The following is a 13,907-nucleotide window of genomic DNA, read 5'->3' as shown; positions in this document are numbered from 1 at the left end:
AATACATAATAGTTGCCAAATATCTAGCGAAACCAAAAGCTTGCATTAAAATCGTATGAAGGGGTATTGAAAACAATATTGTTAACAAACTTTATTAAATTAAATATGAATAGCAAATTTATTCTAAATTTTCTTTTATTATTCGCTTTGATATTGATCCATAGGATAATGTTCTTTATACTTCTTCAGATGTTTCTCCATTTCATTCATTTGTTTTCTAAAACAAAGAAATAACGTTTTAATAAATCTTATAATAGTCCACCAATCGGCACTGGCCCAGGGTGGTGGACCACGGCCTTAAAAGCGTTATTGCACGTAATTATACATTCCCTCAATATCATATCCTTTACCAAAAATGTTGTGATAATTATCATCACATAATCATCATTATCTTTTCTGCACGCGGCCATCCACTACTGAACGTAGACCTTTCCTGAAAAGTTCCGTCACACCCGGTCCTTAGCCACCCTCATCTACCGTTATATCTGTCCAACATGCTGGAGGGCCACACACCCACACTACGCTTGCTTGTTAGCGAAAATAGATAGTAATAAGAAATAATGTCGGGCAGCAGCGAAACAGATTCAACCAATCTAGCATTATGATTGGAATGATTTTCGCTATATAATTTTTTATAATATTAGTCTAGATTCTTAATTTTAAGACACTCACTGTAAATTAGGAGGCATATCATAGTAAACATCTTCAAGCATCTCCTTCCAGTGCGGTTTCTTTTTCTTCTCTGCTTCTTGCATCGTTCTCAAGACTAAATCACGTGCTTCTTTTGCGAACTTTTTATCAGAATCCGTGTTCCATAAGCCTTAAATAAAAAAGTGATATGAATTGAATACAGTTTTAGGTAGATAGGTACGTATGGTATCAAAAGGTAGACCCCAAACGGATGGTCTGATCTCAGGTATTTTATAAATTCCAGACCAATTATGCAAATTGATCTCGATATTTTTTCTGATCTTGCTTGATTTAGCACTGGAGCAGACTGAGATATAACAGACGGAGTAACTTTTAACAATAGTTATTCCTTGTTTTTAACTAAATATTAGAAATATTAGAAAGCCTGATACTTATTAACGGAACAATATGTATTTAACTAGTACTTGATTAATATCAAACAAGTAAGCTTAAATACCTTTTCCTTCAAGATACAGTCGTAGTTTCTGAACAGGGTTCTCCTCTTGAGTCCATTTGTGTATTTCCTCCACTGGCCTGTAAGCACTGCTATCGTCTGACGTTGAGTGGTGTCCCACCCTGCATAGAACGAGACATGGGTCTTGTGTAGTAAATACATACTAAAATATCATACCTAGCACTAACCACTTAAGATGACACAAATAGACAAAGTAAACGGTTATAGAATCATGACTGATGATCGTTCTAGCATGTTTCCGGAAGTCAAGAACTTTTTAATCTAAGTAAACCTTTTTTAATGGCTACGAGATTTTTCTTTCTGATTTAGGAGATTAAGACTACCAAGTGTGCATTTAAATTTATATTGTTCGCTAAAAAGTGTAGACAGGTTTTAGTAATATTAAAGTGGAGTTTTTATATTTCTACAGTCGTGCACCAATTTGGTACACCGTACACGTCGCTTGTATAGAAAATGAAGTAGTACATAAGCACATGCTTGCATGCAAAATAAAATAAAGTTACATGAACATACATACTAGATTTACATAATAACTATAAAAAAATACCGGTATAAATGTATATGTTTATGTAACCTACTAGAATAGATAATTATGATATATAATATTTATTAATGCTATTATAAACTTACATAATACTCAATTATAGATACAAGTTCTCAATATTTTACCTGTATGACATAGCCTCGATGAGTACGGGTTTATTCTGTATCGCTAGTGCCCTTGCCTTTTCAACTGCCTTGTAAACAGCAAGAGCGTCGGTTCCGTCAACTCGTATTGTGTGTAGTCCCAGCGCTGGGCCACGAGCTGCAATCCCATCCCCACGATACTGTTCACTCGTGGGCGTCGAGATAGCATAGCCGTTGTTTCTACTGGCAATGGTAATATTAATTCAATATAATCACACATCAGTAAACAACTTCGTTACAAGAATTAATAACTTTTACGTAATATGCGCTTTAGCTACGCGACTCATTGAGCTATGTCGGTAACTTTGTCAGGTAGCGGTTTTTGTAAGAATCTCCTTATTCCTGATCACGTAGAAATACTCCAATATCCCCCATCCTCCTTATGAGACCCATAATTAGCGACCACGGTTCAGAGCTTTAAAATATATAAATATACTACGACAATACACACATCGCCATCTAGCCCCAAAGTAAGCGTAGTTTGTTTTAACTGTTATGGGTACTAAGATGACTGATGAATATTTATATGAATAATATACATGAATACTTTTAATATAACATATAAACACCCATACACTGAAAAACATTCATATTCGTCACACAAACATTTTTCCAGTTGTGGGAATCGAACCCACGGCCTTAGACCCAGAAAGCAGGTCGCTGCCCACTGCGCCAATCGGCCGTCACTCAAGTATGAAATAACATATCAAAGTACCAACAAGTGTGGGCCTAGCCCGCCTACTAGATAGAAATTTTCATCATTGGCTTTTATAAGATGCCTTTACCAGAAGAGTATAACGGGGCATTCCAGCGTAGAGGCAAAGTTGAAAGCAGCATGAGCGTCTCCTTCGGAAGCAGCGCCATCCCCGAAGTAGCAGATGACGCAGCGGTCGTTATTCGGTACACGTTTGAACGCGTACGCTGCGCCTACTGCTTGCGGCATTTGTGTTGCTGGAAAATAGAACAAATGTGTAAAGATTTTTTGGGAGTCTTAAGCATTTATAATTTTAATATTCAACAATCCTACTTTGCAAAGTATGAAGTTGAATATTGAGCTTTTATTATTAACCCGATGTGACGTGTCTCAGTGTGTGTGTGTGTGTGTGTGTGTGTGTGTGTGAGTGGCAGTGAGAGTGTCAGTGAGAGTGGAAATGGGAGTGGCAGTAGGTGTGGATATTGGAGTTGTGGTGGCTGTCTCTCTGGCTGTGGGAGTGGCAGTGAGAGTGAGTGAGGCTGTGGCGGGAGGAGTAGCTTTGGATGTGTACTAAGAATGTGGCTGTGGGACTACTCTCGATGTTTTCTTTAAACTGGTAGGAGTAAGCGATATTGAATTGCTTCGAAAAGACTGCCTGCCGGGAATTGAACTTGGTCCTGCCTGAAAGGGAAGCCGAAGCCTCTATTCTAAATGTCAATGTGTAACGACTCCATCAATACCAACAGAAGCATCATTCATAATTTTTGTGATTTTGATATTTTTTCAATACAAAATCCACCTGGTAAATGCTTACCCAACGGACTGGATAGAGTAACAATGTTTCTCTGCTTGCTACCATAATGTACTGGCATCTGTCTTCCTTTGCCAGGGTCCTCATGGTTTCCATAGCACTGGTTAATAATCTCGGTAACTGTCATACCCCTGTACAAGAACACTCCAACCTCTCTGTATTGAGCGAATACCATATCTCGAGGGTAAAGGGCTGCTGCACTGCCAACGTGGATCCCTTCCTCCCCATAATTTGTCATATAGAAGGATATTCTACCTTGTCTGAAAGGTTAAGCATTTAAGGAGTTAGTGCATTCACACAGAAATACTAGCCAAGTGAGAATAAAAAAAGTTTTGGTTTTGTTTATTTGAACACGTCGAACCTCAAAAGAATCTATTCATAAATGCTCGTTAGATCGATGTGTGAGCTAAAACGCGGAGCCGTACCTTTGAGATTCATATAGAATCTTATCCAGTTGGTTAAGCTGCACCATGGTTTTGTACATATTGAGAAGTGTCTCATTATCTATATTCGGTTCTTCTGTTTTATCTATGACTTCTCCACAGTTATCTAGCACTCTATATATTGGAATAGGGTCGTAACTGTGTTCATTTAGAATCTTCATTTCGGTCACGTAAGGAGCTGTAGCACCCGGAAAAGCTGCGGTTTTGCTGCCATTTTGTGATATTTCTGGTCTGGTATGTGTCGAAAGTAACTGAAATTTTGAGAAAAAAGTCATTCTGATTGCTTTTTGTACGCTGGTATTAATTGAAATAGATTTTCCGTTCTAATTATTTTATATGCCTATTGTACTCTAAATAAGGTAATGCTCTCACTTTGATCAATTGTGTTCCTAATAAGACATTGGTTAACAAGTAGTAGGTATTAGATTTATTAATATTAGTAGGATAAAGCTCGATTCGGGTAAAGTGAATAGGATACCGAAAAACTGTTTATAAATATTTGCAATACATACCAAATCATCATCACCTAGATTAATGTTCCTCTCTCATAGGAAAGGACGTAGTAGAGTTTAGCTTAGCCACCACACTGATCTAAAGCGGGTTGGCGGGTTTGGGTAACTTACTTGATATTAATAATTGTATTGTAAAAAGTACTATATTAGGTGTAAATAATAATGGCTTGGAGCGACAGCCTAATACGTTCTATTAATTAGTTATATAATATTCAGTTATCAACTACAATCATCAGTGCTGAACTAACGCAGTATATTATGGTGTTTGCTACGACTGGGCCACACCTTCTAGGATCACACTGCATACGTTCCAAATACAAATAATAAATTGGTTCATGATAACACCTCCCATAATAACAATATTAATAAAGATTATCTTATCTGTATCTACTTATAGATGCACTAAATTGATAATTATCTTGTAAATTAAAAAATAGTACATACTCTTATTCCATGGAAAAGTCTTTTCAAACGTATAAAACTAACTCCACTTTTAAGCGCCATAGTAAAACTGAATATTGTGCTCGCTGTTGTAAATTATCGTGTTGTATTGACTCAGAAACATTACATTAGCAAGTCAGATAAGGTTGGCCTTTTCGTTCACTACGTACGCGAGGGGTCAATGTTTAAGCTCGTTATCAAATAAAAAAATATACGTTTGCCGTTGTTTCCATACAAGCTATGAATGTTTTCATCTACCTGTAATATTTTTTTGATGCAAACTTAACTGAGGTGTTCTAGGAGGTGGGGTATGCTGTTATTTGTTCTTGCAGCATTCAGTTTTACGCGATGATCAACGAGTTACTCTATGTTTTCATTGTTCAGAAGATAAATACCTAATGATGAAATAAGTAATAAAATTATCAATTAATAAAGGAGAAACCGGTCGATTTCTGCGTTTCAATACTAGAATTTTTCTATCCTGTAAATTATTATTTCAAAAGGACAGACTTACAGACAATTATTTATTAATTTGTACCTCATGTAGTTTCAAACATAAAGAATCTCGGAACGTTATCAATCTGATAAGATATCAGTATTTAAATGGTATTTAAGTCTTAGGTTCTTTAAAGTCTAATTAAAGATCTGAGGAAATAAAACACCTTCATGATTTCTCACTGTAGACCCTTTTTTCCTGTTAATCCTTTTCTTCTTGTGGAGCTGGAGCGATTTTTTATAGTGTGTGTATATCGACCCCCCTCAGGTGATTTTAGCCTTTTTGAGGATGTAATGGAAGATGTGCTTAAGCGATTGTCTGTGTCCACAAAAAAAGCAATAGTATGCGCGGATTTTAATGTTGATATTTACTTAGTAATGCAACTACGACTAGGTTGCTTAACTTGTTTACATGTTTTAATTTAAATTATGCTTTTAGTGAACCTACTAGAATCACAGCAACCTCAGCATCATGTTTAGATAACATTTTTCTCAACTGTGATATCTTAGGTAAATCACCTCGATAATAACCAACTTAAGATCAGATCATTGTGGCCAACAAATTACTGTTTTAAATAATATAAACAAAGATAAACATATCGTCAAGTGTAGGCCGATAACTAAGAGCAAATTGACACGATTCAAAGGTGAAATATCATCCAAAACTCCTGCTCTTGTCTTTAAAAACGGTCATCCTGACAGTATTTATGGTACGCTCTTTAATATTATACAAAAGTAGAGATGATTTGTATGAGCTCTATAGTGAAAAACAATATAACCGTACTCCAGCTTTCCTACAACACGTAAAAACGTACTCTAAAACGTTTAAGACGTTTGCTTTCATGCTAAGTCGCTATACTTTAAGGATCAAATAATAAAATCGGATAACAAAGTACAAACAACCTGGAAAATTGTTAATAATGAAACTGGGAAAGCTAAATCTCGTGACGTAAACTTTAAATTAATTATTAATGATAATAAAGTAACCGCTGACAGTGAGGTTGCAAGTAGGTACCTTTGAAAACTTTTTTCAGAGTATTCCTATTTTGTTGACTGATTCACTTAATTCTTCACCTACTGCAGCTCAGAGTTTATTGAGGAACAACGTAATGAGTGCAACGTTTTATTTAATTTTAAACATATATCTGCATATGATATAATAAAGAATTTTAAGTTGTTGAAACAGAACAAAACCGGTGATTTATGGGGTATGTCTGTAATGGTAAAATCAACTTTTGAATCACTTCAATGTAAATAACGTACTACATCCGGAGCAGTACGGTTACGCCGTCAGGAAAATTAGACAGATTACTGACGTAGAGACAGCAAGACTTGTTAACTTTGCGTACTTTCATAGTGTGATGTCTTACGGGATCTTATTATGGGGCAAAGCTCCTGATATTGAAACTATATTCATATTGCAGAAAAGAGCTGTACGGTCAATATATAAACTTAAATCACGTGAATCCCTCCGTGAAAAATTTAAAGAAATAGGTATACTTACGGTATGCCTCACAATGTATTTATAACAATACAGTATTTGTAAGACAACATATTCGTCTTTATAAACAAAAAGTGGATATAAACAGTCGACTTACAAGAAATGCTCATAAATTAGTGACATCTGCATATCGTCTGCGAAAGGTGCAGAAGTCATTTGTGGAATTGAGTATACGCTTTTATAATATGATTCCTAAGGTAATTTTGGACCTACCCATGCATAAGTTTAAAGAATGTGTTAAAACACTTTTAATACAGCGAGGTTATTATACAACTAATGAGTTTCTTAATGACAAGGTTGCTTGGAAGCATCCGGCTCCGCTTTCATCTCTCACAAGATAGAAAAATGAATGTTAAAATGTAAAATGTAAATTTTTGATGTTGGAAAAGAGAAACTGCTGAGTTTCTTGCCGGCTTCTTCTCGGTAGAATCTGCCTTCTGAATCGGTGGTAGAGTCACTACACACGGACAGACTTGACGTTTCAAAAGTTCTTGTATTAGGCCTACTTGAAATAAATGAATTTTGAATTTGAATTTTGAACTTCGTTTCTTTCTGTTTTGTCATAATATTAATAGAGCCCTTAAATTAGGATTGGATAGGACCTTCAAATAAAGATATGATAGTAGGCCTTTTTAATATTACCATTTCTAAATAAACTAAAGTACTCTGGCTTAGATTACATAAAGATACCCTCCTACTATCTAAGTGAGCTTCTTTCATAAATTTATGACGTAGAAAGAAAGAGACCGGGAGTATTTAGATGGAGCATTGTGTTAGATTCACTCTTGGAAAAGCCTAAGCCGAACAGTGGAAGCATAAACGCTGTCAATGTAGTCAAGGAAATAAACAGAAGAGTCTCAGATTTCAAATGTTTTATACTAGACTAAAAGTAGTGCTGTTATTTTCAATCTGAAAGAGTACAATTTTTAAATATGCGAAATTTTTCATGCGAAAAGCGCGGGACAATAATTAAATAGGCAATTTTTTTTTCGAATGTCGCTTAACCCGTGTAGGTATTTGATTATCTATTACGCTCACGCACGTGGAGTTGTATTTTACATCTGTGAGAACTGTCGATTGTCAAGTTAACAGAACAAAGTTTTTGTCTATGCTCAGTAGCAAATAAATGGCGGTGGTGTTTAGTTAGTGACTGATTAAATTAATTTTATTTAAAAAAATCCTAATAATGCCCTATTGGTATTACGATAAAAAAGATTTACAGAACACGCCGTCATTTCGCGATGGGATCCCGACCGAGACCGAGAACCGTTACAGGAAAGAAGGCGCAAGGTTTATCATTGACACGGGATCGAAAATGGACTTAGGTTATAATACTGTTGCCACTGGTGTTGTTTATTTTCATCGTTTCTACATGTTCCATTCGTTTAGAACATTCCCGAGGTATATAACCGCGTGTTGCTGCTTGTTTCTTGCGGGTAAAGTGGAGGAGACGCCAAAGAAATGTAAGGATATAATAAAAGTGGCAAAGTCGTTGCTAACTGAGTTGAAGTTCGGTTCGTTCGGAGAGGACCCTAAAGAAGAAGTGATGACATTAGAGAGGATCTTGCTGCAGACGATAAAGTTCGACCTGCAAGTTGAGCATCCTTACGGATATCTGTTAAAGTATGCGAAGTGCCTTAAAGGTGATAAGGCTAAACTACAAAAAATGGTACAAATGGCATGGACTTTCGTTAACGACAGGTTTGTATCTTTTTACTTATATTTTCAAAGTGTTACTGCACCAGCGTTGCTGAAATTTGATGTAGAGCAAGCTAGCACACCAGAGTCTGGCATAGGCTCCTTTTTGTACCTATTATTTTTTGTAATTCTAAGGAATAATTAAAGATTTCGAATTTTGAATACATAAATATTTCATTTGCGGGCATCAGATGAAAAGATAGCTTGCTTGAGGGGAACTTCTCAAATATTTATACCATGATGTCAAGGAATTTAAAAAGCAATTTGAACATATACAATGTGGCTGTACAAGTTATTTTATAGTCCTAAATAAAGAATATATAGCTTATGTTGTACTGGGAACTGATAATTCATAAGGTGCTTTCAGATCCCATTGTAGGAAAGTTCTCTTCTTGGAAGAGGGGGCATACATAATGGGATAGCACTTTCTAACCTTGTCAGTGGTTTCCTATACCAATTTTGTTACCAATCTGATAAGTTGGCTCAGTGATAATTCTACTGTAATAAAATTATGTCATAAATACCTTTTGTACCTATGTTTGTTATAGATGAATAAGCCTAGAAATTATTCTGTAATTTTAAATACTTTATCAAATACATTTGTTATCTACACTCATAAAATTACCGCTGTTTTAATGAGTTCAAAGATTTTTCTATGGATTGGAAAATTTAAAACTAGTTATCTATTCTAATTTATACATAATAATATAACTAGAATGTTCTTGTTACTATTTCTCAATTCATAGTATTCCATGTTATGTAGAAGCACCATTAAAGTCATTATGAATTTCCTAAATAATGTAATGTACATAAATGTCATTTAGATACAGATTTGGTCAATAATAATAATACTAATACTAAATATTATATACTATTAATCATAGGGATTTATACAGGCTAATGCCTGCATACTCAAATTACTGATACTATTTTTATTATGCACAGTTACAGTACATTACTATCAACATACTAGTATATAAAAAATTTCAGAACCAACAGGATTTGAACCTGCGACTCTCTGGCAATCGCGGCCTGAGCGCTTTCTCCAATTGAGCTACAGCACTCCTACCATCAATGCCAAAATTAGCATATGCCTTTCACATCAGTCTTATAGCGACTGTAGCGTCATCTAGTTAATATACATTTTAAATTTATATAATTTATAATTCCTCCAAGTATAGGTAAAAACACTAATAAAAATTGCCACATTGTATACTTTGTATAAAAACAATATTTGCAACTTATTCATATTTTTATGTGATGTACAGTATAAGTGTATTCATTCATTCATAAATAATTCACTAAATCCAGAACAATTGCTTAAGGTAGGCAATAGGCAAAAAAGTGGACGCAAGTCAAGCACTGCAAACAAATTGATGTAAATTAAATGATAGACATACATTTAAATTGAATTGATCAATTGTTAGTATAATTCCAGTCTGTGCACCACACTGTGCCTACAATGGGAGCCTGAAGTGATAGCTGTAGCTTTAATGTTCCTGGCTGGAAAACTAAGCAAATTTGAAGTGATGGACTGGAATGGACGGACACCCAAACACACTGCTTGGTGGGATATGTTCGTTGAGGATATCACTATGGAGTTGCTTGAGGATATTTGCCACCAGGTAATAATTGAAGATCTCTTGAAAACAGGATACTTAATTTTTAGTTTACCTTTTTTATCATTAATTATTTGATTTAATACTAAAAATAAATAACTAACTAAGAATGTTTATTCTATCATACATGAAACTTTTTATGATAACCACTCTTTTCTTCATCGATTTGGAGTTCTAATTGAAATCTGATTGACTTTATAAAGTTTTGATTTTATGATGCTTTATGATTACATAACTACACTTCAATACATGGCTAATGGGGCCAATTATTGTTATGCATAAATCCATAAACAAAAACTAAATTTACATATCTAAAAATATCATCTCTAAATATAAATTCACGTAGTGTGAAAAAAATAGTAATACTTTGAACCTGGCATTTGTAGTGCTACCATTTCCTACTGGGAGCATTGTGAAAAGGATAGCCATACTTTCAATAATAATAATAATTCGTTTATTTATGGTAGCAACTGAGGCTCCTAATGTTAGTAGAATACAGAAAAAGAAGACTTTAAACCTAACGTTAAAAAGAAATTCTCATTCTCTTTTATTTAATGGTCTCACCGATACTTCAATAAAGTTAAGTATTGGTGAGTCTCAATGGTCAGTCGGTTTTTTTCAGCAGGGACAATGGCTTTTTTCGCTTGATAGCATAAAAGTCATCTGTTCCCTCTTCTGCAAACATGCCAACCCAACAGCATCCTTAAGTCATTGTTGTATTGCACTCCTAATCCAGAGCCCAATGTCCATAAGGAAAGGTTACTGGAAATAAAGAATATTTATGTTTGCAGGTACTCGATCTATACTCGCCTCAAACCCAGCCTTCTGGAAGCGATTCGCCCCCGGAAGTAACCGCCTCCCGCGCTTCAAAAAACGACAAGAAGCCCTCCGTTACACCGCCCACTTCCGTATCGCCTGTCGCCGCTGCTAAAGTCCTGCCAGTGCCTGCCATCACGCCAGTGAAAAATGGCTCGGACCTCAAGCTGGAGCCCCCGAAAATCGATATGAGGTTCACTTACCCTGGATACCCGACCATGCCGGCTTACCCCCCCGTATACACTGCCCCTCCACCTACAATACCCCCTCCTAATCGGTTACCTATACCTCAAGGTCCCCCGCCACCCTTAAGGTACGCGGAACCGCCACCAGCCCCTTCGAGATTCCCGCCTGTGAACGTCCCCCCTCCCAACTACTTCGGGCCGATGGCCCCGCGAGGCCCATTACCGTCGAGGGGCCCCATCCCTCCGGGCCCCCTGCCCCCGCGGCCCTACTACCCGCCCCCGTAACGGAGAGCTATGCTATGCTAATAAATAGGTTATAATATTATAATTTTTTTACTGAAATATAAAACCAATAGACTGTATTTCGTGTTTTCTTTCTTTAACCCGTTCTGAAACAGTACCTTTGCCACTGACGTAATCCGTATTCATTTACTGTTTTGCACGGCACGTCTGTTAGTAAAACCTACCACTGGTTCAGAACGCTTTCCTACCGACATAATGTATAATGGGCAAAAGCAATCGCTCTCTTCTTGTTTAAAATACAATATTATAACTAGTAATAAAGACTTATAAGTTAGTCGGACGGACGGACAGACAATAAGTGATCCTGTTAAGAAGTCCAAAACAGCAGCTTAGATGGCATTCAGGTGAAATCGTGCGGGGGCTGTAGCGAAACAAAAAGTAAAAGTTGGCATTATTAATTCACGTTTTATTTATTCTCGTACGTTAAAAACGCAAGTATAAAAAAAATAATAAATTTGTAATATACAACATCAGAATACTAGAAAACAAATATATTACATCCATTCAATTCATGCAATAACAATTATATTTTTTTGCCTTCCATTAGTTTCCCTGGATTCTCTATGACATCTGAAACACCACATACATTATCGTTATCTGACTGACTCTTTTCACAATTGTTTCTGTAATGTCAGACGAAACAGACGTTACAAAAATGCATTAAGCGCCAAGTTACAACGTCAGTATCATACAGTTACGGAATAATGAGAAACACGTACGCACACGCACCTAAAAGCATTTCCAATAGTCCTATCTCTCGAAGATTCTAAGGGCGAGTCCATATTATGGTAAACGACACGGATGGTTAATGGACACTATGGTTTAAACACATGAATACGCGGCAATAATATACACAGCACCACTAAAGACGAAGTTAATGGTTTCATGAGATACAATACTAGAAAACGGTCACGGGCGTTTGGTCTCGCAATGCCAGCGTACGCATTCATCCGACTATTCTTTTATTTTACAAAAAAAAATGAGACATTAAAAGCACTATTTTGAGCGTTTTCAAGTTACCAAATATAATGCGGAAATAATGTTAAATTTGTAGGTAGTTTGACAGCCCAATGATGACTAGGTTGTCTGTAAAAATATACAGATTTACGCTACAGAATTCGCTTACGTGAAAAATTGATAAGTTAAACTTCAGTGTAGGTAAAAATGATTGTAAACATTAAGAAAAAGTTAGTTATATTAATTAATTATAAATTTTGCGCAACACTTCAACTTAAAATAATACAAATCTATGGAGCTGCCTTTGGACTAGATAACAAATACATCGACAAAATAGCATGAACACATCACTGCACCTAAAGCTGAGTGTACACTATAAAATAACATTGTAACGTTATATATGAAATGTTATATTAATACACCTAAAAATGGAAATAAAGTTGTGATATCGTCAGATTGGCTCAGAGTTTGTTTGAGTTAATTTTATTAAAATTTAAATGTTAATATTGTGTCAAAATTGAAAGATTGTTTATTAAGTAGACTTTATACTGCTCTGAAGCAGTCAGTATTTTGGTAAGCCAATCAGATTATCTAACAAAGATAACAAAGTTTCAATAAAATGATTTGGAACATGTAAATAAAATTGTTACATGAAACGTCATAGTGTAAACTCATCTCGTAAGAAAGTTATAAACTATATTAATCACAAAGAAAAACCTTTTTTTTTTGTTTATAAATATTTTCAATACATTATTTATTACCTAACGGAGATATTATTAAAATATAAATAAATATATGACGTAACTCAATTTTTTTGACACAATTGAATACTGAAATTATACGAGGCATTTTGATACTTCGATATCTATATTATAGAGTATCTTATGTGATACATTATATAATGACTTTATATAGTAAGTAGGCACACAGTTAGTGATATGGTCAGATCGCATAATCTTCGATTTAAGGCACGATTCACTTAAATATACAACAACACATCTAGGATATAATATACTAAATATTTATATTTATTATTGTTTTAATTAATTCAAGCTATTGGATATAAAATATACAAGATGCATAACAATTAAACGAAGTGTTTGTCTGGATATCAAACCAACTGCCACTAATTAAAATAAAGCACAAAAAATGATTGCCATTGTAAAATTCTAATTTTAAAAGGAGTGAGGCAAACACGTCTGACGCCAAATATTATCTGCCGATATTAATTCCTTTACGGATTAAAAATGTTACTGAAAATTTTGTATGTAAGTAAAAGCAATTTGTACACCGTGCATATCTTATACCAACTAGTTAGGCACACATTAAACCCTTATAGAGTTTTAATACTTTGATGTAATAATACGTACTTATAAAACCGTATTCACGACATACTGCCTCATCTGAACGCGGTATTGTTAAAGAAACCTTCACTAGTCCAATGAACATTAAGCTAGAATCAAAATCTAGAACTCGCGAAAACCAGGCAAATCAGCACGGTTTCTTTTTGAATTTCCTTAATCTTAATACACCACATAGATCTTCCAAACGCGTAGAGAATGCACCCTCTACACATAGCC

At 35.2% G+C, this 13,907-nt stretch overlaps 2 protein-coding genes across 2 annotated transcripts; one reads left to right on the top strand and one right to left on the bottom strand.

Moving 5' to 3' along the window:
• Window positions 1-64: 64 nt before the first annotated feature.
• Window positions 65-4,990, bottom strand: LOC120630042 (2-oxoisovalerate dehydrogenase subunit alpha, mitochondrial). The gene is made up of 8 exons (XM_039899170.1): window positions 4,757-4,990; window positions 3,783-4,051; window positions 3,361-3,617; window positions 2,638-2,803; window positions 1,835-2,035; window positions 1,148-1,266; window positions 673-820; window positions 65-217 (listed from the first exon to the last, which is right to left on the bottom strand). Exons 1-8 carry the CDS (start codon window positions 4,814-4,816, stop codon window positions 139-141), a joined length of 1,299 nt encoding a protein of 432 aa, XP_039755104.1. The 5' UTR covers window positions 4,817-4,990; the 3' UTR covers window positions 65-138.
• A 2,945-nt stretch (window positions 4,991-7,935) lies between these two features.
• Window positions 7,936-11,415, top strand: LOC120630078 (cyclin-K). Its single transcript, XM_039899221.1, has 3 exons — window positions 7,936-8,450; window positions 9,886-10,072; window positions 10,858-11,415. The coding sequence occupies exons 1-3, from the start codon at window positions 7,936-7,938 to the stop codon at window positions 11,350-11,352; spliced, it is 1,197 nt and encodes a 398-aa protein (XP_039755155.1). The 3' UTR covers window positions 11,353-11,415.
• The last annotated feature ends 2,492 nt before the right edge of the window (window positions 11,416-13,907 follow it).

The sequence above is a fragment of the Pararge aegeria genome, chromosome 15, assembly GCF_905163445.1.
Source record: "Pararge aegeria chromosome 15, ilParAegt1.1, whole genome shotgun sequence".
In the NCBI taxonomy this organism is placed as follows: Eukaryota; Metazoa; Arthropoda; class Insecta; order Lepidoptera; family Nymphalidae; genus Pararge; species Pararge aegeria.
Note: the sequence above shows the minus strand (reverse complement) of the source record. Positions and strands in the feature narration are given on the sequence as shown.